Source organism: Dipodomys spectabilis, unplaced genomic scaffold (genome assembly GCF_019054845.1).
Source record: "Dipodomys spectabilis isolate Male_0828 unplaced genomic scaffold, ASM1905484v1 ptg000262l, whole genome shotgun sequence".
Lineage (NCBI taxonomy): Eukaryota > Metazoa > Chordata > Mammalia > Rodentia > Heteromyidae > Dipodomys > Dipodomys spectabilis.
This window is the reverse complement of record NW_024870939.1, coordinates 3834493-3862202: the sequence shown is the minus strand read 5'-3', so window position 1 is coordinate 3862202 and position 27710 is coordinate 3834493. Positions and strand designations below refer to the sequence as shown.

Sequence of the window (27710 nt, the reverse complement as noted above, 5' to 3'; positions counted from 1 at the left end):
AGCAAAAAAGCTGGAAATGAAGAGATGGCTCAAGTGTAGAACACTAACCTGAAGCTAGAGAGAGCTCCCTGCATGAGTTCAAACCCCAGTACACACACACACACACACACACACACACACACACACACACACACACACACACACACACACACACACACACACACACACACACACACAATTGCTCCTGAATCTTATGTCACATTTTATATGAGAATGTGTGTATGTAAATGTTTAAGTGTAGGAATATATCCTTTTGTTGTGAGGGTATACTCCAGAAAAGTTAGAAAGCTACAGATCTGAGGATTAGGTCCTTCCTGGTCAGAGGTATGAATCTGAAGTTTAATTCCTCAGATTTGAAAAGCAGTGCTGGAAATGAACAGGCTGATCTGACTTTGATAAAATCCAAGTTGAACAGGCATCACTGGAGCAAAGGTCTGGAGACTTCTGAGGGTGAGGGTCATTTCCAGCAGCATGAACAGAAGCCCAGACTCCCCGCCCATGGCCTTGGCGAGGAAACAGGTGCACCAGCAAGGTCCATGCATGTGTGTGACCACATCTAGGGTCTGTCTGTGTGCCCACAGCTGCATTCCCAGTCCGTCCCCTTCAGCGCGTCATAGGAGAGCCAACCCTGAAAGAGAATCTTCCTTCCTGGTAGTCTTTGGGAGTCCCCAACCCTTGTTGCCACATGCCATAACTCATACCTCCCTCCAAGTAACAACATAAACTTGAAAACCCTGATGTCAACCATGTTAATTACATATCCTCCAGCTCTTTTCCTCAGTTGCAGCTCCAGAAATGTTGCTATCAGTTATCTACTGTGCATGTCCCAATTTTTAACATATATAGCTGCTGAGGGATTTTTAACTTTTTAAATGTCACATTCAATGACTAAATTTCACATTCAATTCATGTCCTTCTCCAGTTTACACATGTATTTTTCAGGAGAGGGGCAGTGCTGAGGATAAAACTCAGGACATTATACTTGCTAGGCAAGTGGTCTACAATGTAAGCCATGACGCCTGCCCCCAGTCCTTTTTTGGTTTCTGTACTTGTACTCTTGTACTCTTATTCTTCTACCTTTACCTGAGTAGCTGGAGTGTGCCACCATGCTCAGCCTTCAACTTGTTGTCTTTTGAGATGCATCTATAATTACACATGCTCCTTTATGTACTATACATTTCAGTATTCTACCATATGACTATACCACAGTGTCCAACATGCAGTCACTGCAAGTAGTTCTGCTAGAAACATTACTGGACCTGTCTCCATTAATTCATATGGCAGTTGTTCAGGGCATATACAGTTAGAAATGGAATTGTGGAATAGTGGTTATACATACAATTTGTCCCATAATTTTTCCTTCCCAACATTTTATTAAGTAAATCCAACCTTACTTTGAAAACTGCTAGTCATAGCATTTACTGTGTACACCAGTGCTGTGCATAGGTCTACACATGTGCACAGCCTTGTACATGTACATACTCATCTCAAGTGGGGTCTTGATGCCTTTGGCTTTGGTATCTATAAGTGACTCCTGGTTCATCCCAAGATCATCAGCTGTATGATCTCAGGAAAATTATTTGGCGATCCAAACTTCCAGTTCCTCATTCAAAAAAAAAAGTAGCCAGGTGCCAGTGGCCCATGCTTGTAATCCTAGCTACTAAGGAGGCTGAGATCTGAGGATCATAGTTCAAAGCCAGCCCAAGCAGGAAAATCCAAGAAACCACCAGAAAACCGGAAGTGGTGCTGTGGCTCAAATGGTAGAGTGCTCACCTTGAGCTAAAGAGCTGAGGGACAGCACCCAGGCCCAGAGTTCAAGCCCCACAACCAACAACAACAAAAAAGCTCACACCTACAATCCTAGCTACTCAGGGGGCCAAGATTTGAGGATCAAGGTTCAAAACCACCCCTAAAAGGAAGGTCCAGGAGACTCCAATTAACCAGCAAAGTCAGAAGTAGAGTTGATGGAGCCATGGCTCAAGTGATAGAACATCAGCCTTGAGCAGAAAAAAAAGCTCTGGGACAGCACCCTGACCCTGAGTTCAAGGCCCAGGACCTGCACAAACACAAATAAAATACAAAGGATTAAAATACATACCAACTTTATAACATTTTATGAAAAGTAAACGAATAAAAGAATACATGTAGGTGCTTAGAATAGTTCTTTCACTAGAATGCCTATTTCAACAATGACTAAACTTCAAGAGCTAATGAATTTATCCGAATATCAAAGAAAACATAGAAATCGGTATGGTTTCAAATCAGGGAAAGGTTGGTACAGTAAATGTGCCAATCTAGAGGTCATAGGAGGGAGAATTTCCAGAGCCCCCACCCTCCCCCTACATACCTCAAGAGGCTTTTTATATGGCTGAGGCACACAAGAGAATGACCTTGAATAAGGTCAATCTCAGTGATGGAACCAGGCTGCTCTCCAAGACCTCAGCAAACATGCTTATTTTAGGAGCTCTATAAAGTCTTGTTAGACAAACCAGGTTCTTAGAGACTCCAGTGAGCCTCAACAACACAAGTGTGATAGAAATAGGCACAAGTTATATTAAAGGCCCTAACTTCCTTTCTGCAGCCCCAATTCCCACTTCCTCTGCAGACGTTTCACCAACTAAGGCTAGCTTCTTTGAGTCCACTCCTTACACAGCTTCTTGGACTCTGCGCCTCCTTGTTCTTCCCTTGCCCTGGCAGCTGCTCTGGGGCTCCTTCTCCTGTCCTGTAGATGTAGGAGCTGCCTAATGTCAACCACCCCTCATGGGCCTCCCACATGCTTTTCCACATGACAACTCTGCACAGTTCAGTTTCATCTCCTTCCCCAGGGATGCTGCCATCCAAGCTTGCTGTGCTCCACCTCCTGGCATCCCTTCAAATCTCCTCTCTTCCCTATCCATCACAACACACAGGAGTCGTGGCTGTCCTCTCCCAACCCACAGATACACCAGCTTCCAGTCCATAGTTACAACTGCTCACACCTGTCAGAAACTTCCACTACCCTTCCACCCTCCCAATGCCTAATGAAGGAAAATGGCCCAAATGCCAGCCCTTCTAGGATCCAACCTTTCTTTGTCCAGCTTTCCAACACCAATCTTTATCCATAAGATAAAATCACTCCCTGAGTGACACAGCATGAAACAGAAGGTCTGTATCTAAACAGGATTAAACAAACCAGTTGTTACTGCAAGACTTCGGAGCCTTCAATACCTAAGTGTACACTGTGGCTCTTCACATGTTCTCCATATTGCATTTATTTTTATTTGATGTCTTTTTTTTTTTTTTTAATCTTACTAGGTAGCTCAGTCTGACCTCAAACTCACCATACTTTTGCCTCACTCTTCAAGTGCTAAGATTATGGTTAAGGCCATGCATCTGGCTCTTCTGTATGTTTATTTAGACGTCTAGGCCTTTCTCAAGGAGGAACAATCAAGGACAATCTGAACTACCCTGTTTTTCCAGCTTGCCTACAGAATGTATCCCTAAAGATACTAAGGTGTGGGTAGACCAGAGAGTGACCACCCTTGTCCATAGTTGTGAGCATCAAAGCCTGTGTTGTTGGCCTATCACCACTATCAATTTCTGTGGAATTACAAAATTTCAAACTGAGCCAAGAAGCTTTTGTCAACACAGGGGTAGAAAGCAAGTTGCTGTTAGCAGTATCCTGGGAGGGTTGACAAAGAGGAGCTTTGACCTTGAGTACTAAGGCTGTCTTGGTGTTGACTGCCAAGGATGCCAGCTTTCCTTATCTTCCTAATCACCCACAACCCCCATCCTTCAATTCCCTGTGTGGCCTAAATCAGCCTGTATTGGCTTCCATAGCTTGATGCCAAGGAAACTTTCATTGACATATAGCTCCTTGGGTCCCTGAACCAAAACCACCAATCAAGTGCCCACCATGGGGCCCTCAGAGCTCCTCCACAATCCCCCCTTCCCAGGTACAGTACCTGTGCCATCTGGAGTAGACCTCACAAAGGTGGGCAGCATTTTCACAGAAGCAGTCGGGTGGGTGGTGGCTCCAAGCCCTTTCTCCATCTCCTTGCGGAACCGCTTAGAAATCTCCAGAAGAGTCTCGTCAGATAGACGCATGTGATAGAGATACTGGTCAACCTGAAAGAGCAAGAAAACAAGAATAGACCTATGAGTTAATAAATTAGAATACAGTCTATCACATGAAAATGTCATCTAGCCCTTCAAAAGAATAAAATCTGTCAAGGACAGTGGTAATTATCAGGGCTGATAATTCTGGAGAATGGTGAACCAGGGGAAAGGGCAGTTGGGAAGAGAAGTGTTCTCAGACAGGTTGAGGCATGAAGGATTGGCAGCAAAGTGAGGCCAATAGGCAGGGCAGATGTCTCTGGACATCACCTTATATACAGGCCTAGATTCTCACTGATGCCCCCTACATGCTTCTCCATAGATATTCTTTGTGTATCTGCAATGGCGATGGGCAAATTCATGGATGGAAGAGCAGTCTGTTCTGCCTCGTTAAGCCATCTTATTGCCACTTCCTAAATGGCAAATTCTAAAGCAGTCATTGTCCATATATCCCTGATGCTTAAACTGCTACAAAGCTTGCTGGAAACCGAGTCCAATAGGTCTCATTTTCAGCTCTGAAGAATCAAATTAAAGTGTCACCCTTTACTCAAGTCATGCTGACTTTTACCCAATAGATTATAATCATCTTTCAAGTGTGTGATATATGAAAACAATAATATGACAATTATGACTGGTAATGGTAGGTAAACAAGCTTTCCTGTGTGGGTACTGGATGGAGTTTTGGGGAATTTTTTTTGTTTGTTTTTCTTACAATACAGGGTTTTTTGTACTTACTTCCAAGTATTCACTAAGCAAGCACTCTCAGGCCTTTACCCAGGACTCTTGCTCTTTCTACCTCCACCTCCTACCTAGCTGGCATTACAGGTGTGCATTACTATGCTCAGCTTGTTTTGGCGACAATATCTCCCAAACTTTTGCCCAGGCTGGCCTTGAACTATGATCCTCTCATCTCCTATCAAACATTTCTTATCTGCTGAGTGCCTATCTAAGGCTCTGATTTGATTTCCACTGTCTTTTTTTCTTATTTTCTGCAGGGCTTGGAGGGGGGGTGGGGGTACAGCGGGGGTGGCGGTCCTAAGGCTTCAACTCAGAGCATAGGTGCTATCCCTGAACTTTTTTGCTCTATCACTTGAGCCACAGTGCTACTTCCGGCTTACTGGTGGTTAATGGGAGATGGGTTTCTTAGATTTTCCTGCCCAAGCTGGCTTAAAATTGCTATCCACAAATCTCAGTCTCCTGAGTAGCTAGGATTACCAGTGCCTGATTTTATTATCTTTTTTTTTTTTTTTTTTGTAGAATGTCTGCATTCTTGTTTTACAGATCCCTTGGGTGATGAAATTCAGAGGTCTATGTGGCCCATAGGATCACTATCCTTGTGGGCCGCTGGGCCTTCCTCATGAGTTGGGCACTCCCTGTCCTGTGATTTCTGGATGATACCAGCATTGGGTTTCTCTGAATCATACAAAAAGAAAGACCAAGAGGAAGCATGTGGACAGATGTGAAAAATACAGGTCCCAGCATCTTGAACCAAACTACTCCTTCACCTGGAAGCCCTTTGAATTCTCAAACTCAGGAGTAGCTGGAATCTGAGAAGGATGATATTATCTACCAGCTTATTAAGGTCACCTCATGCCACAGCCTACTAAACATCCTACTGTAGGCCAAACAGCCTTGGCAGTCACTGCTGTACTGAATGAACAGTGACAAAGAGAATTGGAAGTCGGGGACAAAATGCAACCTCATGTGAAGAAAGTTTTCCTGAATCAGGAGGTAAATGAAGGAAGTTTCCAGAATCTCACCAACTTCCACCAAAATACAGGCTCAAATAAATGGGAGAAAGTCACAGAGGAGGTGCCACATGTACACAAAGCAGTAGGATCACAGACAAAACATAGCGACTCCTGGTAAGGGAAGGCCTGCAAGGAAACCAGTTCAAAATCCAGTGAGGATAGCATCTGAGTCTCATTCACCCCCACCCCCACCCCAAAGAGTCATCTGGCCTAGGTTTGAATGCTTCCAAGCATTCAAACGTTTCCCTACTTCTCTAAGTTCCATTGTGGATCAAAGTTACAAAGCTGTTTCTCAACCAGTGATAAACCTGTTTTCTGATCACTTCTGCCAGATCTCCATTCTGACACCTGTGTTGGAGTTCCCAGACGTGGCAGAACATCAGAATTACATGAGGAATAAAATACATACATACATAAACAAAAGCAGGCGAGGTGTGCATACCTGTAACCCGGCTGAGACAAGATGATGATCCTGAGTTAGAAGGCCAGCCTGAGCTACATACCTGAGTCTGTTTCAAAACAAAAGTGAAAGAAAAATGGCCAAGTGAAGCGACACATACTTGCATTCCCAGCTATATGGGAAGCAGATACAATTACAGTCCAAGGTGAAATCATTTGAGCCCCTATCAGAAAAACGAAAGCAAAAAGGACTGGGAACTTGGCTCGAGGGATAGAGTATCTTGCTAGCAAACTTGAGACCCTGAATTAAACTCCAATAACTTCTTCCCCCATGGGCTGGGAAGGTGGCTCAGTGGTAGAGCACTTGCCCTGAATACATGAGGCCCTGGGTTCGATTCCTCAGCACCACATAAGCAAAAAGAAAAAAGCCAGAAGTGGTACTGTGGCTCAAGTGGTAGAGCGCTAGCCTTGAGCTGAAGAGCTGAGGGACAGCGCCCAGGCCCAGAATTCAGGCCCCACGACCAGACCAAAAAAAACAAAAAACAAAAAACCTTCTTCCCCCACCTAAAAAAAGAAACAAGAAAGCATTAAAACCATCCAAAGGGAAGGGATAGTAGGGGAAAAACAAAGGAGGAGGTAACAATGCTCGATAGGAAATGGACTAATTACCTTACTCGTGTAACTGTAATCTCTCTGTACGGTATCTCTACAATAAAAAAAGAAAGAAAGAAGATCCAACTGAGCACTGATGCTTCATGGCTATAATGCCAGTTACTCTGGAGGCTGGTTCTGAGGATCATGGTTTGAAGCGGACCTGGGTAGAAAGTCCATGAGACTTCAAGTTCCTGCCTCGAGTGAAAAAGCCAAGCAAGTGTGGAAGGCCCTGAGTTCAAGATCTAGTACCAGCAAAAGAAAAAAAAAAGAATTTCAAACATCTGTTCCAGACTGATGAAATAGACACCTGTAACAGCTCAAACATCCTTGGATGTTTACATCCTTCCTGGTTCTGGGCAGGTTTGACCTCTGTCAATATGATTGTGAGTGGCATGTTCTAGTCAACACTACTTAAGGTCATTTCTACTACCACTTTTCTATTTGGGGTCTCTGAAAGTCAGTAGTTATGACTTAAGCCAAGAATGTCTCTGTAAAATAATCCTGTGTTGATCCAGGGTCCTGTCGGTTGGAAGGTCAAACCATCAAAGCAGAACAACCATTCAGGCAAGCCTCACTTTGTAGCTGGTAGTAGTGACCTAAGTAGTAATCTGGTAGTAGTGATCTTTGGCACTAGAAAAACCAGTCTGCATATCCTAGCTGAGAGGTACTTGAGCAGGTGTGCAACATTGAAAAGTCAGTTTTTCTGAGCCCAGTTTTCTTACTATAAAACAGAGGAAAAGCCAGACATCATGGCTTGCACAGTCCTAGCTACTCAGGAGGCTGAGATCTGAGGGTGGGGCTCAAAGCCAGCCTTGGGAGTCTGAAAGACTCTTATCTTCAATTAACTACAAAAAAGCCGGAAGTGGAGGTATGGCTCACATGGTAGAATGCCAGCCTTGAGTAGACAAAGCTTAGGGATATGGAGAGTTCAAACCCCAGTACCAAAGTGTGCATGCACGTATGTGCACACAAGCGTGTGCACACGCGCGCGCACACACACACACACACACACACACACACACACACACACACACGAAGTAGTAAGCAAAATACTCTATACCACCTCCTTCCTCTCCACCCTTTCTCATCTTCCAGATTTCTCTCTGCCAAACCAAAGACATTTCTCAACTCTACTTGATCACACCCAGGATTAACAAGGCAAAGACCATTTCCCCAAATAGTTCCTCTCTTTCCGTGGTATGTGGCCTCTCCCCAGGACTGCACTGCTTCACTGTAAGTCCCTGTTTGGACAAGAGGTGGAAAGAAGACGGGCTTCCCGACCATGGAGCCACAGGCAAGCCAGAGCAAAGCCTGGCTGGGCCTTTCCCAGATAAAGGTGTGTATTACAAAGGAGGAGATAGCAGATTCTATAGGTAACTACTCAGCAATGCTAAGATTAGAATGTCCTCATTAGGCAATCACTTTCATTTTTACCATAATGCCATCTGTTATGTCTTTTCCTCTTCAGAATTTGGAGGTAGGAAGTGTCAGAGAAATGAACCCTATACTGTTTATGAAATAAGATAATGCCCCTAAACAAGACCTTTCAGTGCCTAAATTTCCCTCCAGACCAAACCCTAAAGTGTATTTTAGAAATAACGTTGAAGAGTGGAGAAGACATTCTCTTTCTTTTGAGAGGCCCCACATCAGAATATGAAGCGCACAGGCTCAAGTCAGGGCCCTGCCATTGCCAGATGTGAAGACCCAAAAAGGAAGAGCCTAGAAAGGGATTAAAGCCAGAAAGGGATTCTCAGAGTAACTTAGTCACATCAGGTAGCAGCCTTGGGGACGGGTGGGGGAATACAGACAACTGGAACTAAAATCTGGATCACCCAGACCATCAACAACCCTGCTGGCCCATGGGAGATTCCAACTAAATAGTTGATGGCAATGCCTGGATCCTGAAGCTATTCTACTGGTCTCAGTAAGAATTTGGCTGCAACACAATTGCGTATTGCTAGGAGAGCACCTTAATTCCAACTTCAACAACAAAGACTCGCCTAAATATCATAAGAAATATAAAAACAGAGAAAGAAAGCTTAAATTCCCAAATCTGTAAGATTCATTACCATTCAATCCCTGAATCCCTGAAACTTATTAATTTTTTTTTTTGGGTCCGGTCATGGGGCCTGAACTCTGGGCCTGGGCGCTGTCCCTCAGGTCTTCAGCTTAAGGCTAGCACTCTACCACTTGAACCACAGCGCCACTTCTGGCTTTTTTCTTATGTGGTGCTGAGGAATCGAACCCAGGGCCTTGAGCATGCAAGGCTAGTGCTCTACCACTGAGCCACCTTCCCAGCAATCCCTGAATCCCTGACATGGCTACATCTCCCAGTTTATAGAATTTATCAAATACCAATTACATACAAACATTACAGTGGCCAGAAATACAATGTTAAAGGAACTCTTTTTCTGGAGATGGGTAGCTATAGTGGTTAACAACAATGTATGTGTACCTACTACTTTCAGTGAATCGTATACTTAAAATGGTAAAAATGGGGTGAAGGCATGGTTCAATTGGTAGAGCACCAGCCAATGAGGAAAAGCATCAGGTATCTATCTCAGGCCAAAAAAAAATAATAATAATAATAATAATAAACAAACAAAAGGTAAAAGCATTTTATGTTGTATATATTTTTTACCACAATAAGATTTTTCTTAAAAAAAAAAACCTCTGCTCTCCAAGGTTTACAAGACAGCAAAGAACCTTAACCAAATTATAAACCATAAGCAAATGCTTCTGGGATTCATAGAGGTCTGAGCCTTAGCAGATTGGCTTAAAAAGGCATGTGCAATGCAAGGTCACAGGAGATAGCTTCCAAAATAAGCCATATCAGTAGATGAATTTAACCTGGAGGTCAGAAAAGGCTCAGAAGGCCTGGGCAAGCCCAAGATCCTAAGATTATGAATTCCAGTGCCAGAAAAGTTATTCAAATCACTACATTACCCAAGCTCCCTACTGAAATTGTACTCTACTTTAGTATGATTGAATTCTATCATTTTTGTTGCTCTTTGAAGTCTCCATCAGAAATTTTGAATTAAACCATACCAGATGGGAAAAAAAAAGAAAAAATGCTAAACTGTTTAGATGCTTTTAGCATGAACATAACTGTACAGATTTTTCCATCTACGAAGAAACTGTTGAGCCACACTAGCTGGCCACGTGTGATTCTAACCTTTCTAACCAAGGATTCACTGTACCAGGTAGAGTAGTATACATTTATAATCTCAGTACTCAAGAAGAATCATGTAAGTTAGGCTGACCTGAACACCACCCTCAAAATTTAAAAAAAAAAAAAAAGGACTTGTGGGAAACAAAGACCCTTAAGACCCAACCATGCTAGTTGCTGTGTAGTTCATGAATCCTTCCTTGGCCAGTCAATTCTCTGTCAGGGTTAGCGTCAAGAGCTTGATGGCCCAGATACACTATACTCCACATTACAGGTCAATTAAGCTGCTGATATTCAAAGGCTTGTCCTTTTTATTAGGAAGCTCAGAACTCTGTCCTCACCTCCAACCAGCAAGCTAGTCTAAGGTTTTTTAATAACCATCCCTGCCCATTTGATGACTCTAGAAATCCTCTTACCGAAAGCTGACCCAAATGGCCAAATCCTCTCGTAAGCAGGCAGAAAATAAACAATACATGCATGCACAAATGCTCACCAGTCATCTCTACAGGTCACACCTGTCTGAGAGAAGGGTAAACTCAAGTGATCCAATAGGATAAGAAAATTACAAGTTTAGAAGCATCAGAACAAAGGATGTCGTGATATGGATGTCTAGGTGACTTCCTTTCCCCATTCCCTGGATATTTGTTATATTTAAAACCTATCCAGGTGAACTGAACTGAAGGAGGCAGTAGCTAATCCTACATTTTATTTTCTAGACTCCAAGCAGACCACCTAACTGAACGTCAGTTTTTATATCACTCAGGTTTTTCTTGAAAAAAATCAATCAAGTCATTCATATAGATATATATCTATATATAGATAGATAGATATCTGTGTATATGTATATCTGTATATATATAAATCTATAAATATATGTAGAGAGAGAGAGAAAGAGAGAGAGAGAGAGAGAGAGAGAGACTCATCATCATCTCAATCAATGCTCCAACTTGGCTTCCTCCAAAGAAATTTAGCAAGCGCTGTGTCCTCGGGAAATGGAGGGCCTTATTCTGCTTTCGGTCAAGCACCAAAGCAAAATAAAGCAGCATGAGAACATACCACCTACCACCACCTTCAAAGACATAGATGAGTCTCATGATATGGTGCTGGGTACAAGAACCAAACAAACACAGCATGGGTCCGTCCGTAACAACAAAGACACATCTATGGGCTGGGAATGTGGTTTAGTGGTAGAGTGCTCACCTAGCACTCATAAAACCCTGGGTTTGATTCCTCAGTACCCTATAAACAGAAAAGGCTGGAAGTGGCACTATGGCTGAAGTGGTAGAGCAAAAAGAAGCTCAGGGACAGTCCCCAGGCCCTGAGTTCGAGCCCCAGGACTGGAGGGAAAAAAAAATCTATGCAGTCAATGCCACTGATGGATGACACTTAATGGTGAGGAGAGTGGAATGTAAAGAACCAGTAGATCTGGTCTGAGTGGTAGTTACTCCATATTGTAGTTAAATATATATAAGTATATATATTTATTTATATTTCATGTATGTATATTATATATATTACTTGAACCACAGTGCCACTTCTGGGTTTGTTTGTTGAGTGGTTAATTGGAAATTAGAGTCTCTTTGGGACTTTTCTGCCCAGTCTGGCTTCGAACTGCGATCCTCAGATCTCAGCCTCCTGAGTAGCTAGGATTACTGGGTGCCACTGGCACCCAGCTTATACTTCCATTTTTAAAACATAGAAGACTGGGTTTGATGGAGTATGCCTATAATCCCAGCACTTCTGAAGCAAAATTGAGTTCAAGACTAGCTTGGGCTATATAGTGAGATAGAGCCTTAGGCAATCCAGACGGGAGCTCTATTTAAATACAGCCACAAAGAGCCTTCCAGTAACTATACGCTGACACATCCTTGCAACTTAGGTCTCAAAAGAATTTTTTTCCCATTATTCCTTTGCCAGTATTTTGACACAAATGTTTAACCAACCAACTGAGGTCTGGAGGAGCATCCCCAAACCACAAGCCTTTGTCGCTAGCAGCACCTACAACATCCGGTAGCCAGCCCCAAGCAATCCAACTTTAGCACAGGTGTGCCCATCCCAGAAATGCCAGGCCACTGCTATCAATGACCTCATTAGTAATAATGCCCTCACAGACTCTTCCCAGGAGGGCCAAGACTGTGCAAAGAGCAGCAAGTTTAGCCTGTCAAGTTGCCAAGTCAAAGCCAGATGTTTCTGATACATAGATAGTAGGAAGGAAGACACATGGCAGCAGAATATGAGAACTGAGAACCACCACCGGGCCACTGGAACCCAGTTGGCCAGGAGTATCAGATCTGCTTCTAGCTTTTCTTCAGATGGAAAAGGCCTCTGCCCAGGCCACCTTGGAGAGAATCCAGCTGGCACAGGGCACACTCAAAGCCTCCGGTGGCGGTGGAGGTGAGAGCAGAGCTTACCAGAGAGCCCATGGGCCACTCCTCCAGGATCCTGTTGCACCATCCTGAGTCACAGGGTTTCCTGTTCTGCCAGTTCTCACTCTCAATTGCATCAAATTACAGCCAGCTAGACAGAGCCCCCAGCAGCAGCACCAGTCAGGGGTCTAGAATATGGGCGTTTGGGACACGGGACACAGGTCCCTCCTGTCTTCAGACATTCTGTCCTGCCTGAAGGGTTGCAGGACAAAGGAATAATATATCCCAGATGGACATGAACATGGCCCATTTACCCACAGAAATCATGTGTACCAGAGCTGGGCACTGAGGATATCAGGGTTAAAGGAGACACAGCCTCTTTGCAGCAAGTCCATGCCAAGAGGCAAATATGCCAACAAGTAGTTACAAACTGAAGGGAAGGCAGACAGCAGGTGGTTTCTTTCACTGTAATAAAATATGGACTTACGAGCACTTAAAACACATGTGAGTATAGTTCAGAATGTCTGTCTTGAAAGGTTAGGAATATGTGCATGTCTTAATTTGCATGCCTAAAATGTACTCTCCCCCTCTGACCTGACAAACTTCCACTTGCCCTTCAGCACAAATGGTCTTAGCTGACGTGCCAACACACAACCTTTAACACCTTACTTCTCTTACTCTCACTGGTCCCAGGAGACTAAAAGTACCAACTAAATCTACTTCTAAATCTTTGTAATGCCAACAGCTCTCTCAAGTCTTTGTTGCCAGGCACCAGTGGCTCATGACTGTTAATTCTAGCTACTCAGGAGGCTGAGATATGAAGATTGTGGTTAGAAGCCAGCCCAGGCAGAAAAGTCTCTGTGAAGCTCTTATCTCCAATTAACCACTCAAAAACTGCAAGTGACACTGCAGGTCATGTAGCAATGCTAGCTTTAAGCACAAAGAGGCTCAGGGACAGCGCCCAGACCCCAAGTTCAAGCCCCATGACTGACAAAAAAAAAAAATTCCTTGTTGCCTGGCACCAATGGCTCATACCTGTAATCCTAGCTACTCAGGAAGCTGACATGCCTGCCAGCCTGGGCAGGAAAGTTCTTGAGACTCCTATCTCCAGTTAACCACCAAAAAGCCAGAAGTGGAACAGTGAGAGAATGCCAGCCTTGAGCCAAACAGCTAAGGGACAGTGTCCAAGCCCTGAACTCAAAAAACAGTACTTTCACATTCACATACACACACACACACACACACACACACACACACACACACACACACGTTTTGTTGTAGATACCTACAAAGGGGTATGGGAATGCCTCAGAGAAGAGATGGAAGAGGAACTTGGTAAAGGAGAAAAGCTGGCTACTCTGGACTTACAGGTGCTCTCCTCCTGACTCTGCTCCTCAGGCCTGATCCCTCACTGTGTGAGACAAGGACACAATTTTCTCCCCATCCATCTGCCTCTGTCCTACTAGAGGCTCTAGAAATCATATTCCACCTACCCCTGGATGGCCCTATGCTAGAGACCAGAGTCTGCCTCTAAGCCTCTTGCCCCAAAATGACAACTTCTCTTTGCATCTGGGCTGTCTACATACTGGACCAAATCCCTCTGGATCTCTCTCTCTGATCCATGTCATCTGTCACACTGACCCCATGATCACACCTGTCATAGGCAAATGTGCCACATCCCTTTCCCAAGACTGTCTCAGGGAAGCAGAGGGGTGGCTCAACTGGTAGAACTCCAACCTTGAAAGAAAAAGCCAAACAAAGTGTGAAACCCTGAGTTCAAGACCCAGGACTGCCACACACACAAAAAAAACCTGTCTCAGTTTGCTTCTATGGTACTGGAGTGGCCATAAATAGTACCTCCTTTTACTCAAAAAAATGGCTGTTTGCCAAGCACTGGTGGCTCACACCTGTAATCCTAGCTATTCAGGAGGCTGAGATCTGACGATTGTGATTTAAAGCCAACCTGAGCAGGAAGGATTCTTATCTCCCATTCACTTCCAAAAATGAGGAAAGTAGAGCTGTGGCTCAAGTGGTAGAGCACCAACCTTGAGAGAAAAAAGCCAATGGGGAGAGCGAGCAGTCTTGAGAGTTCAAGCCCCAGTACCAACCTACAAACACACACACACACACACACACACACACACACACACACACACACACACACACACACACGCACAGGCCTGTGCTATGAAAGCCTGGGCTAGTCACTTAGTACCCATCAGCTGGCATGGTTTGCAACAAAGATCCCAAAGATCCTTTGCAACTGACACTCTTAAGCCCATGAAACTGAAACAGCTAGCTGTCCATCTCTAGTCGCCCTAAGTTGCTGTGTGCTGGGGTTAAGTGTATGGATTCTGAAGTCAGACCCCCGGGGTTTGAATTGTGCCTTAAGCACAGCCAAAGTACCCTCCTTTTTTGTGCCTACTGTCTTCATCTGCATGATAGGTAGAGTATCAGGGTGGACCGCTTGTGGGTGGCTTAGGTTACTATAAGAGTTAGCTCTTGGGCAAAGCTCTCACATCTGTAAGGGATGGACGTGGCTGGAAGGCTTTGTGGAGGGTACAGACAAAGGAACATCTGGGAGGAAGCAGGAAGTTTCAACTGGGAAAATGGCAGCTTCAAATGTCCTCTCTTAACCCTAATTAAAGCTGTCAGGTGTTTTGCCTGGCTTCATTCCTTCTTTATCAGATGATATACATGCCAAAAGGAAGAGGCTAGGAATAAGGCCTTTTAAGACTACAGACCATCTCCAGAGAGATGGATGCTGAACATCTAAGGCAAGGATGGTGAGGGAGGGTGGGAAGGCTGGATGGGGATCGAGGCAGGCAGGCAGTGAAGCAGGGACACAAGCATGCTGGGAGGCAGGGAATCTGGGAGACTGAGAGAGTCTCTACAGCCCCACTCAGCTTGACTCCGCTCTCCTCCCTAGTCCCTCAGAACTGAGAGATAAGATTAGACATCAAATCCCCCAGCAAAGGAATGTCAAGGAAAGCTTGGAGATTCCCAAACCAAAGCACTAAAAAAGCCTCTGGCCACCTGGGAAAAGAGATTCTTTTCGGGAGAATGAGATTCTTGGTTCACAGGGCCAGAATTCCAGACAGGGGTAAGACAAAAACTATTCAAAGTCTCTAAGGACAAGAGTATAGATTCAACATACTAAATCCCTTAGACCTTGTTAAGAACCTAGGGTTACCCCACACACACACCCCGCCCCAGTGTGGGTTAAGCAGGAACACACAGCTCAGGGTCTGAACACGAGGGACCAAAAGAATGTGGGAATGGCTGTGCCCTCCAGGCCCCAGTTCCCTTGGGAATCTCCTGGAGGTTCAAGGGTGGCCAAGCCTCCCTTGGCCTGGTCTCAGGGACTCAAGTACTGATACCTTAACCAGTTTCCCCAGTGGACACGAGAACTGGAAGCAAATATGAACAGGGAGAAGGTATCTGATTGGCAAACAGGGCAGCAGAAAACCTTCCAGGTGAGTAGTCCCGGCAACTGCCCCATCCCCACCCCCACCCAGAGCCTCAGTCCTGTGCTCTCTAGCAAAGTTACTCGAGGATTCTCCAGGGGAAACATATTGGAAATAACATGATTATTCCATGCAGTTGTGTCTCTCTTGGCATCACAAGGATGGTGCATCAACTCTGGAGTGTACCAATAGGCATGAACCCCCAGACATACCCACCAGAACGGGGGTACCACCTCCCCAAAGAACCAGAAGGAAAACAAGTTCAGAGGAAGAGATTGAGGGTAGGTGGCCTATGCCCAGGAAAGGGAAGGCTTTAGAAGTTAATCCTAGCTACTCAGAAAGCTGAGATCTGAGGATTGCAGTTCAAAGCTACTCAGGAGGCTGAGATCAAAGCTAGCCCAGGAAAGTCTGTGAGACTCTCCAATTAGCCAATTAACCACCAGAAAAAGGGAAATGGCCCTGTTGGTCAAGCAATAGAGCGCTAGCCTTGAGCTGAAGAGCTCAGGGACAGTGGCCCAGGCCCAGAGTTCAAGCCCCACAACTGACCAAAAAAAAAAAAAAATTGAAAATCCAATGAAGATGTTTCTCCTTCTCCAGCCTCAGGAAGTTTCCATTCTCTGTTCTCTGTTTTAATTCAACATTGGACAGAGCACAACAGAGCCTGAACCTACATTGTCTAAAAGAAGCCCTTGGGATTATCTAGGTGGCAGCAGGGCATCTTCATTTTCCAGTGCATATGGCCAGTATAGCAGGTTATCAGAGTGGTTTCTTTTTCCTCCATATTTAATACATAAAGCATTTGACAACAGGTCAAATACAGTTCTAAGAGTTTGACATATTATATTCACTCTCTTCTTTTTATGTTAGTAATGTGGCTGCACTCGGCCTAGGCACTGTCTCTTAGTTTATCTGCTCAAGACTGGCACTCTGCCACTTGAGCCCTAGCTCCATGTCCAGCTTTGTGGTGGTTAATTGGAGAGAAGAGTTTCATGGAACTTCAAAATGTAATCCTTAGATCTCAACCTACTGAGTACCTAGCATTTCAGGCATAAGCCCCCAGTGCCAGGCAATTCTTTCTCTTTAATCCTTACAACTTTTCCATTAAGGTATTATTCAATAATTTCTCCATCTTATGACAGGCTCCTCACACTGCTCATACTGCTTGTCCTGTGACAAACCAAGATTCAGCACAAGGGACCTAGTTCTAATTTGCCTACTGTCTTTCCCCAAACTGCTGGACAGTCCCTGTCCCTTGGTGGGTGTCATCAATCCTCTCCCTCTGCTCCCCAGATATGGCAGCTCCTGAGCTCACAACCTGCCAGTTCACACTCCTGCCATGGCTGGAAGCCTGACAAATGCCCAGCATCCAAGGAAACTCCAACATAGCTGGGGTAGATTCTCCCAAAGGACAAGAGGAGACTTCTTTCCTACTGGTTTTCTGAAGCACTAACTGGTACTGCTCAGCTTTCTAGTTGACAAACAGCAACTGACTCCTGCCAGGATGCCCACCCTTCAGTAAGAAATCATGGGCATCTGCTGACTGCTGGGAACTGGAGACCTCACTTAAAATTCATCTCTTATGGAAGCCTGTTTTTCTTGTCATGACTATCTCATGACGTGAGAACACTGTTAAAAGCCGAGAACTCCAGCCACAGCTGGGCCTACCAACCAGCATATATGACCACTAAGTGATGCACTTGAAAACCGAAGGGGTTGGGAGGTTAGTCCTTCTAAAGCAGTTTCCCAATCTCCTGTAGCTATTACAGCAGTTAATTCTAGAGGGCAGGAGGTTCCCTATGTACCACAGGATATTTATCATCCATGCTTGGCCTCTGCTTATAAGATGCTAGTAAAACTTACCTTGTTTTGGCTACTTGTTGCAACCAAAAATGTCTCCAGACATTGCAAAAGTCCACTGAGGGGCCAAAAAAAAAAGGCTTTCCTACGTGAAAATTAGGGGCTAAAGGAAATAAGAAGATACAGCCTTGTCTCCTACAAATTTGGATATAGTGCAAATTTGCTTTTCATGCTAGGATGAAATAGCCCCTAACAAACAACATATTTGAGCCCCAAATGTCAATCACACCAAGGCTGAGAAAATGATTATAGAAAGCAGCAGCAAGAGTCCCTCCCTCCCATGCAAGGCAGGGTGAGCCCCACAGAGTGCAGTACAGACGCAACCAATGAACTCTGGGGATTTGATTTGCCATACCCTACCCCTACTGCTTTGAAATGACAAAGACAGCCAACACACCGGGTTAGCAAACAAATCGAATTTGCTGACCTCCAAACTCCACAAGGGATAATGAGAAACTTCCTATCAAGAATAAGTCTTTTAAGTAGGGAATATCTGAATAAAGGATGCTGGGGAGGTTTTTGTTGTTGTTGTTGTTGTTGTTGGGGATGGGGAATGTTAACATCAAATTTGACTCCAGGGGCCACATTTTAACGTTGCTTTGTCTTTCTCCATTTCCCCACTAGACAACAGTCCCTCACTATACCCTCCCATCACATACACACACACCACGGTGCTAGAAAAGTTCAACTTTGAAAAGCTAATGTCAGGGGGAAAAAAAAGTTGACTTTGGCTGAGCAGCCTCAAGAGGGAAGTTTAATTCAAGAGTAAAGAAAAAAGTACCTCTCAGCTTTACTCTAGGATTTTGACAATATAAAACAAATAGATGGTGGGGAGGGAAGGGATGGTAGGGAAAAAACAAAAGAGGAGGTAACAATGCCCGATAGGAAATGTACTCATTACCTTACTCGTGTAACTGTAACCCCTCTATACACTATTTTTACAATAAAAAAGTATAAAAAATAGATAGATGATAGATAGATAAATAATCCATAGCAATAGGTGAATACTACAAAGTATTCACCTATTGCTATGTATTATCTATCTTCTGAGTAGAGGAAGGGGTAGTATTGGGACATTAACATCTTACCAATTGAAAAATGACATGCTGTCACTGCCAATGATTATTAATCCATCTAAAAATCAATCTGGTCAAAAATAATCTTTTTTTCCTGCTGGCCCTGGAGCTGGAGCTCAAAACCTTAGCACTGTCCTTGAGCCCTCTCTGTGTTCAAGGCTAGTGCTCCACTACTTGAGCTACAGCACCACTTCCAGCTTTTTCTGTTTATGTGGTACTGAGGAATCCAACCCAGGGCTTCACGCATGCTAGGCACTCCACCACTAAGCCACATTCCCAGTCCCAAAATAATCTTAAACCAAGTGCAGGTGGCTCATGCCTATAATCCTAGCTACCTTGAAGGCTGAGATCTAAAGATCTCAGGTTCAAAGCCAGCCAAGGCAGAAAATCTGAAAAAGCCAGAAGTGGAGGTATGGGTCACGTGGCAGCATACCAGCCTTGATCACAAAAGCCAAGTTCAAACTCTAGTACCCTAAGTTCAAACTCTAGTACCAGCACCAAAAAATAATAAATAAATAAATCTTAAGGTGCTAATCAGTAGCTTATTCTACTACTATAATTCCTTTTCTTGAGATTAATGGTACAGCAAGTGTTCAAAATGTATCTAAGGTGACATCTCTACCAAACCACAGGGACTCAGTATCATTACCTTAGCAGCCATAAATTCTCTTCTCCTGAAGCCTTTATGTCTCCTTACACAACAGAATGTATCTTCCTTTTTGTTTCTCACTTGGCACACAGAGAAATGAAAATATTCTTGTCTACTTTGTAGAATGTAAGCATTCTTGTCTATTTTGACTCTTGGAGGCCCTTTCTGCCAAGAGAGTCCCCTGCAGTTCAGAGCTGAAGGTTACCACTTGTTCAGTGCATGAACATGTGAGCTCTTATATGACAGGACTGAAGGTAATGTCACCAGTCTATGTGTATTACAAAAATTTGGTTAATGGCTAAAAGGGAAGGGTATATACCTCATTTCACTTCAAGAGTTAACTCTGATCTGAATCTGATCCCTTACAGGCAAAACTATTTTATCTTGCATATTAATTCACACCAATAAAATGAATCCTCTTAGACGTAGGAGAAGTTTTAATACCCAAGCACCTCTTCATATGTACATAAAATAAGATACATACTGAAACGAAGTCCAAAAATATGGAAACAAAGGACCTTTTTCTTAATGTTTATTCATTTTCTGAAGACTGTATTCATTTTCTGATGACTGCACATCTCAGGGAAGGTGGGGGGAGGGTACAGAATCAGTAGAACACAGGTGAAAAAGTGCAGCAGCGGAGCTCACTGGCTACACTGGATATTGATGAAAAGTGAACCCCCCAACTCGTGGATGGAGATGGGAGGGAGGGAATGGAAGAGAATAAGGGAACAAATGATACTATGCAAAAGGAAGGAAGGGTACTTATTATCTGATGTATGTAAAGGTAACCAAAGTGTACTTATTATCTGATGTATGTAAAGGTAACAACAATAAAGTAATAAAATAAAAATAAAATGAATCCTCTATCTCTCCACAGACAGGACAGGAAACTCCCCCCGCCCTTCCTCCATCAGTGAAGAAACAGCCATTCCCTCTAAAGGGTCATCTATCTACCCATTTCTCCCTCAGCTTCTTTCTCCACAGTGGCCCTTCTTCACTTTGCATTCACTGAGCATCTCAGCAGTGGCCAAAACACATAGTGACAAAACAGAACAGCTAGAATTCTCCCTGCCCTGAGGTAGGACTTCAACTGAAAACCCCCAAACTCTAATGTGTAGTGCAATAAAACAAATGCTGTGGAAGGATCAAGTGCAACAACATAGGCACTGGTCACCGATTGAAATCAGAAGGTGGAAGGCAGAAAGCAGAGTGAAAGTGCAAGCAGCAATTGGGCTGGACAGGGTTAAGAGGAGAAAGCCAGATTGTGTGTTCAGGCCCAGATAAAATGAGCAAGAGCAGAAGGACCTAGTGGGATCAGGAGGAACGCAGGTGACTCAAGTCTTTGAGCAATGAAAAGATGGAGAGGTGGATGAAGCTAAGATGAAGGCTAAGGGGCATGTAGCTTCCAATACAGAGTTGTAGAAGGCTTCTGAAACAATCTATCCTAGCTCCAGAAAGAGACTAAAAGGGGCTGGGAAGGTGGCTCAGTGGTAGAATGCTTGCCTTGCATGCATGAGGCCCTGGGTTTGAGTCCTCAGCACCACATAAGCAGAAAAAGTTGGAAGTGGTGCTGTGGCTCAAGTGGTAGAGCACTAGCCTTGAGCTGAAGAGCTGAGGGACAGCGCCCAGGCCCAGAGTTCAGGCCCCACGACCAGCAAAAAAAAAAAAAAAAAAAAATCGAGACTAGAAAAGGCCTAAAGCAATCTAATAATCAGATGGTCAAGGGGAAATGTAGATAAAAATAAATCAAGAACTCTGGGAAGTAAAGGCCATTGGCTACTGGTACCATTGATCAATCCAAAATGGGGTTTCATTCTATTTCTACACATCTAGGGTAGCAGTGCTGCCAGCATCAATGAGTAGACACGGCACAGGTCAGGAGCTCACATATCCCAGAATCAGGTGAGTATGTGGTCAAGAACATATTCTTTAAATTAAAAATAAATAAGATCATGGTGCTGTTATAAAAAAAAAAGCTAGTGACTTTAGGCAAGTGGGATTGCTCACAAAAGTCATGCCTAAATTGTACTTATGAAATTGTTTAAATGGTAAGGAGCTAACTTGCTGGTGGAGTTCCAAAGTTTCAATTAGCAAAAGTGAACAAATAACCACTGCTCTTATCCTAATGCCATAAAATACTAGGCTTATCAGGAGACAAGTATTCCTTCTGAGTCTAGTTCTGGACAGATGACTCTACACCCTTCATATTCTCAGACTAGCTATGAATCTGATGTCATCACAAGGGTATTCAAGGAGAGTCCAAATCGAGGGCTTTCCAAAAGACCAAAATTAAATTCAAGTTTCATCCTTCTCCTCTAATTGTTCTTGTCAGCAGCAGCTCATAAAGATGCTCCCAAGGTATTCTGTCTGATCCTCTTCTTCCTTTCTAATTGTAGCTACAATGAAGCAGCTTTGCTCACCAAAGCCAGATTTGCTCACCTCAACTGGGAGGCTAAATCCTAGTTCTGACACCTGTTGAGTTAAAGGCCTGATTCAGTTCTGCCCCCATTGGTAACCTGGAGGAAATACATCCATCCAAGTGTTCTCAGGGACACTTCTCAGCTGCATTTTTTTAAATGTAGAGAAACCTAAAGGATGGACATTTTCACACTGTTGTGGATAATCATCACAACTCTGAAAGAGAGCAAAGCTGCTATCATCTGCTTCTGTAAGAAGGCAAGGTTGCTTTCATCTGCTTTTTAAAGAAAGAAACAGGCCAGGCTCTGATGGCTCACACCTGTAATTCTAGCTACTGATGATGCTGAGATCTGAAAATCAAGAGTCAAAGCCAGCCCAGGCAGGGAAGTCCATGAGGCTCTCATCTCCAATTAACCACCAAAAAGCTAAAGTCAGCACCCAGGCTCTGAGTTCAAGCCCCAGTACTGGCACTGAAAGAAAAAAAAAAAAGTGGGTCATACAAAGAGTCCAAGACCCTTATGACTCAAACTATATGATAAAGATTATGACTCCCATTCCAGGCTCTAAGACTCAATTCTATAGCTTCAATCCTGGCCATTTTCCCTCCACTAGGAAGAGTAAGCTTGCAAAGGAATTTAGATGTCCTGGGGCCATACTCTCCCAACTGAGACCTCCCTGGAATTAATGAGCCTCTACTTTGTGTTTTAGGACTTGCCAAGAAATGAGTCTTCCCCCAAGAGTTAACTCACCTCTTGGACAGATAAGCCTAGAGAAATTGCCAAGATGCCTTTTTAAATGAACAATTAGAAGGAAGGGCCAAATTCAAGGAGTTAGACAGGAATAGCCCTTTACAGAGCAAAACTAAATCAGGCGCCTCTGGCTCCCTCCTACAGTCTGAGAGTCATCTGCCGTGGCTCTGTTAACACCTAGATGGTAACCTGTCATCCTTTTCTTGGCGTCAGAACCGCCAGATAGGGAATACAAGCAGGTAGCCCCCACGGAACAATATCATGACACTTAAAAAAATTAAATTAAAAAAAAATCCCCATACTCTGACATTGCAATTGAGCAATGCTCACTCGTAGCTTCACGGCTCTAAAATAACCCTCCTACTACAACCCCAAACCATCCCCTCCCTCAAATCCAAGCCACTGTCCAAGACCAGGAGCCAATCCCATAATCCCAAACATTTAGGACACTCAATTCCCCCCTCTGGAAGGCCCTCAGCGCTCCGCCCCATCCGTCCCGACCTCCAAACCCCGGAGAGTGAGGCTCCCTGCAGGGCCGAGGCTCTTTCTTATGTAAATAGCTGGATTTGCATCCCCCCCCCCCACACACACACACATCACCCTTTAAAAGACGGCGGGTTTGCTAGGCTGCCCCCAGCTAGGTGGGCACAGACAGGTCTGGGCCCGGGACAGTAAAAAGCTCGCTTTCAGAAGGGCCACAAAGCAAAAATAAATAAATCTCAGAGAGTCTGGGAGGATGGTTAGGGAATCGGTCCTTATCTGACTTTTAGGGGCACAGCAGAAAGTAACACCCAAAGTCCGCCCCCTACTCGGAGGCGGGCCCCGTGGACGCGAGGCGGGGCCGATCGCGTGCAGAGGCGGAGGGGGTGGGGGGGAGCGCCCCTAGCCGAGCTTCAGTTCCGGGCACCTCAGTTCCGGGGAGGGGGCGCCGCGAACCAGTTCTGTACCCTGTCCCAGCAACTTTACGGGTCGGCTCGTCCTCCAAGACCTCCTCCCCCGGGGGCGGTGAGGAGACGTAGGGGAGTCACACGCCTTCCAAAATCAGTTCTGTAGCGCGCGAGGCCCCCCGAAGCCCCACGCGGCCAAAGGAGCCTCCTCCCCGAGACACGATTTGTCCCCACGTGCTCTCGCCGGAACTCCGGCTGCCCAAGAGGGGCTCCTCCCACGTGGCCACACGGCAGTCCTGGAGTACGTGCCGCGCGACCTGCCCCCTCCAGAAACAAGAAAGAGAAAACGAATAAAGGTGGCAGGAGGCGTTCGGGGCGACCGCGACCACGCGCAGGAACGCGGGGAGGGAGCGAGTCCGGGAGCGCGCGAGTCCCCGCGCCGCGCAGGAGCCCACGCGTCCGCCGGAGCCCTAGCGGACGTGGCTTCTCCAGCCCAAGGAATTTCCCAACTACCCAGACTTTTTCCGCGTCCCAAGCCCCAACGGAGAGGAAGCGGGTTTCCCCACACACACACACACACCCTCAGGATCCGGAGATTCCCGGAGACAACGCAGCTAGCCAACCTCCCCCGCCGGCGCCGCCTTACCTTCTGCACTTGGTTACGGTTGAGTTCCGTGAACAAGCAGGCGATCATGTGCGAGGCAATCATCTTGCCGCGACTTACACCTGGCCAAGTAGGGGGGAAACTGAGGCGCGAGCGCTGGTGGAGAAAATAGGTTGGCGTGGTACAACCGCTTTGTACCGGGGCTCCGCTGCCTGGCAGGGAGCGAAGAGTCCAGAAGCCACACAAAAGAAAGCTAACGGCAATAGCTCGCCCGCTGGGGTTCTTCGGGTCTCCAGAAGGAGGTTTGTGGAGCCACCACAGCTAAAAGGCGCCCAAATATCACTCCGGGCGACGTGTCCGGCTTCCCCAGCGTCAGGGCGCTAACTTCAGCCACAGGGTCACTGAGGCTCAACTTAACAAGAATCGCAGCCCAGCTCCACTGGGACGATCGGACTTCTCAGGGTCGTTCGAACGATGCTCCAGCCGGTTTCTCTTCGCTAGGTAACGCGGGGCTGCTCGCGGTGGCCTAGAACTCCAGCGCCGGAGTTTAGCGCAACAATGTGGCTTATTGAGGGGCTGCCGGCTCGAGGGCCGCCCGGTCAGTGACGCGCTCGCGCCCATTGGCTGCGCAAAGAGGGTGTGTGTGCCGACGGACCGCCCACTGGAGCGGCACAGCCAATCAGCGCTCACGGCCCGCGGGCGCGGCCGCTTCGACACTGGAGCCAGACTTCGGAGAGGCAAGCCCGGGGCCGGGGGTGGGGCCGGGAGCCTGGGATGGGACGTGTGTTCCGTGGCAAAAGCTTCGGACTCAAAGGCGCATGAGCCACCGCTGCGTCAGAATCTGGACGGGTGGGGGGCGCGTGATCGGCGACCCAGGAGATGTGGAGCGACTGGAAAGACAAGTGACTGGACCGCCCCACGCCCTTGTGCGGTGAAAGACACGGTCTGGTGTGTGGGGATCTCGTGAAGGGGTTCCACTACGTGGGCACACTTCTAAAGCATCCGGGTTTGCACCTATTGTGACTTAACGCGTCAGTGCACTTACAAAAGCTAGCCCAACGAACCACCGGGTGGATTGTGTGTGTTATTAACCCCGTTGCACAGATGAAGAAACTGAGACACAGTGCTGTTAAGAGATTTGCAGATGAGGAAAGGATCACTTGTCTTACATTAAGACCCTATTCTCTTCCTCCTAATCTACCTCTCCGTGAAAGTAAAAGGCAGTAAAGGGGCTTCACCTGTAGCTGTAGGAGGGCTAGTTTGAAAGTCGTTAAACCGATGGGCTGGCTCATGAATTCGGAAAAGGAGGAGATCCCTAGGTTAATGCCTGGCACCAGCCTTCAAATAAACATAAAAAGAGCTGGCCAAAACTCATCTTAGCAGACATGAGATTGGTGCTGGTCAAGTTGGAGAGATCACAGTGGAGGGAAAATATGCTATGCTGGATGGTATCTGAAATGTGTATGGAGGATATTCTTGTAGAAATACTTAACACTTGGAAAATAACACAGGTTAACTATGAAAACATTTTTTTTAAAAAATCCATGATCCAACCTCTCAGCATACTTGAAAAGCTCTGAACCCTTGCCAAATACAAGTCCTCACCCCTCCTTTCCTGCATCCACTTAGGACTGGATCCAAACTACTTTAGTCCTAGTCACCATCTGACCTACATGTTGCATATCTCTCTGCCCTCATCTTACTCCACCCCTCAGGGATGCTGGGGACAGTTGGTCATATCCTCTGGACACGCCTTCCTTGCCCAGTTGCTTCATTTGGTCGGTTTCCTACTAACCTTGCTCCCTGGAGCCCATTTTCTCTACTGAAAAGTACTAGAGTAGTCCAGACCTGCCTTCTACCCTCTTCTCTGATCTGGTTACATCTTCTCCCTGGAGATCCCTCCCAGCCTCATGACTGTTATATCATGTGCACGCAGGTGACTCACAAAAGTACACCTACAAGAAAGGACCTCTCCCAGCACTCCAGACTTGCTCCTGACTGTCATATGTCACCTCCACATATGCAACAATGAACTCAACCTTTCTTTTCAGATCTTTTCCTTTCCCAATCATCTCAGCAGCTTTCATCACCAGGCACCTTAAGTCATCCATGCTTCCTTCCTGCCACTCACATTCACATTCAGTCAATCCATCCACAAAGCAGTCAATGTAATCTATCATACTCTGACCCTCTCCATGTCCCTAGACACTTCCTATCCAAGCCACCAGAGCCAATGCCGTATTATCTTGCTTCCATTCTTGCCTACTTCCCCTTTCAACCTTCACAATGTCTTCACTTGGGAGCTAAGATGAGACTTGTTTAAATGATAAACCAAACATAACCAGGCACAGTGGCTCATGCCTATAATCCCAGCTGGCATAGATCCAGAGGATTGTGGTTCTAGGCTAACATGCACAAAACGTTAGGGCCTTGAACTAGCTGAGTAGAAGGCACTCTGCCACCTAAGCCAACCCCAAGCCCCTTTTTCTTCTTAGATATTTTTTAGACAGAGCCTTGCAGTTTGGAGTTTGTTTGGAGTTTTATTATTGTAATCATCATTGTCACCAGTAGTAGTAGTAGTAGTAGTAGTAGTAGTATTGCTGACAGAGCTGGCCTAGATCTCCATCATCTGCAGCTTTCTGCATAGCCAGGTTCATAGGTACATACCACCACTTCTCATCTGTTGGTTGAAATGGCGCATAAGCTTTTCCCTAGGCTGGCCTCCAACCACTTTCTTCCTAATTTCCACGTCACTTAAAGCTGGGATTACATACCTGGTGGTTTTTAATCTTAAAATTCAAATATCTGATAACTACTACTAAAGCTTTGAGGTCTCTGCCTTCCTCTACTCCAGCTCATAAAGTTGATACTTTGAAGCCATATGCCAGTGGCTTATGCCTAGAACCCTAACTACTCAGAAGGCTGCAATCTGAAGACCATGGTTCAAAGCCAACCTGGGCAAGAAAGTTTATGAGACGCTTATCTCTTTTTTTGTTCAGTTGTGGGGCTTGAACTCTGGGCCTGGGTGCTGTCCCTGAGCTCTGCAGCTCAAGGAGAACACTCTACCACTTGAGCCACAGCACCACTTCCAGTTTTCTGATGGTTAATTGGAGATGAGAGTCTCTTGGGCTTTCCTGCTCCAGCTGGCTTTGAACTGCAATCCTCAGATCTCGGCCTCCTGAGTAGCTAGGATTACAGGCGTGAGCCACCAACACCCTACTCTTGTCTCTAATTCATTACCAAAAGCTGAGAGGGGAGCTATAGCTCAAATGGTATAGAGCTCCAGCCTTGAGCAAAAAAAAGCCTAGGGACAGCACCCAGGCTCCAAGTTCAAGCCTCAGTACACACACACACACACACACACACCAATCCTCATACTTCAAGTTTATTATTTACTGATTCTCAGCTCTCCCTCCTTTTCTCTCTTCCTTCTCTTCCCTAGTATACATTCATAAGCACAGATGTTGAAGTGTGACCAGACAACCACACAATTTTCACTCCACCACCCAAGAGAGAAATCAATCAGCAAATAATTATTAAACCTTTACAATGTTCAGAACAGTCCT

The 27710-nt window shown here is 45.4% G+C and overlaps 1 protein-coding gene across 1 annotated transcript in view; it reads right to left on the bottom strand.

The window, feature by feature from the left end:
* The window catches only part of Hk2 (hexokinase 2), a 62821-nt gene extending 38089 nt beyond the window's left edge, over positions 1–24732 (bottom strand). The window contains exons 1-2 of the mRNA XM_042699715.1: positions 24187–24732; positions 3945–4107 (exon numbers count right to left, since the gene is read on the bottom strand). Of these exons, the coding sequence (XP_042555649.1) occupies positions 3945–4107; positions 24187–24249 (226 nt within the window). The 5' untranslated portion in view covers positions 24250–24732. The remainder of the gene's footprint in view (positions 1–3944; positions 4108–24186) is intronic.
* Positions 24733–27710: the final 2978 nt, after the last annotated feature.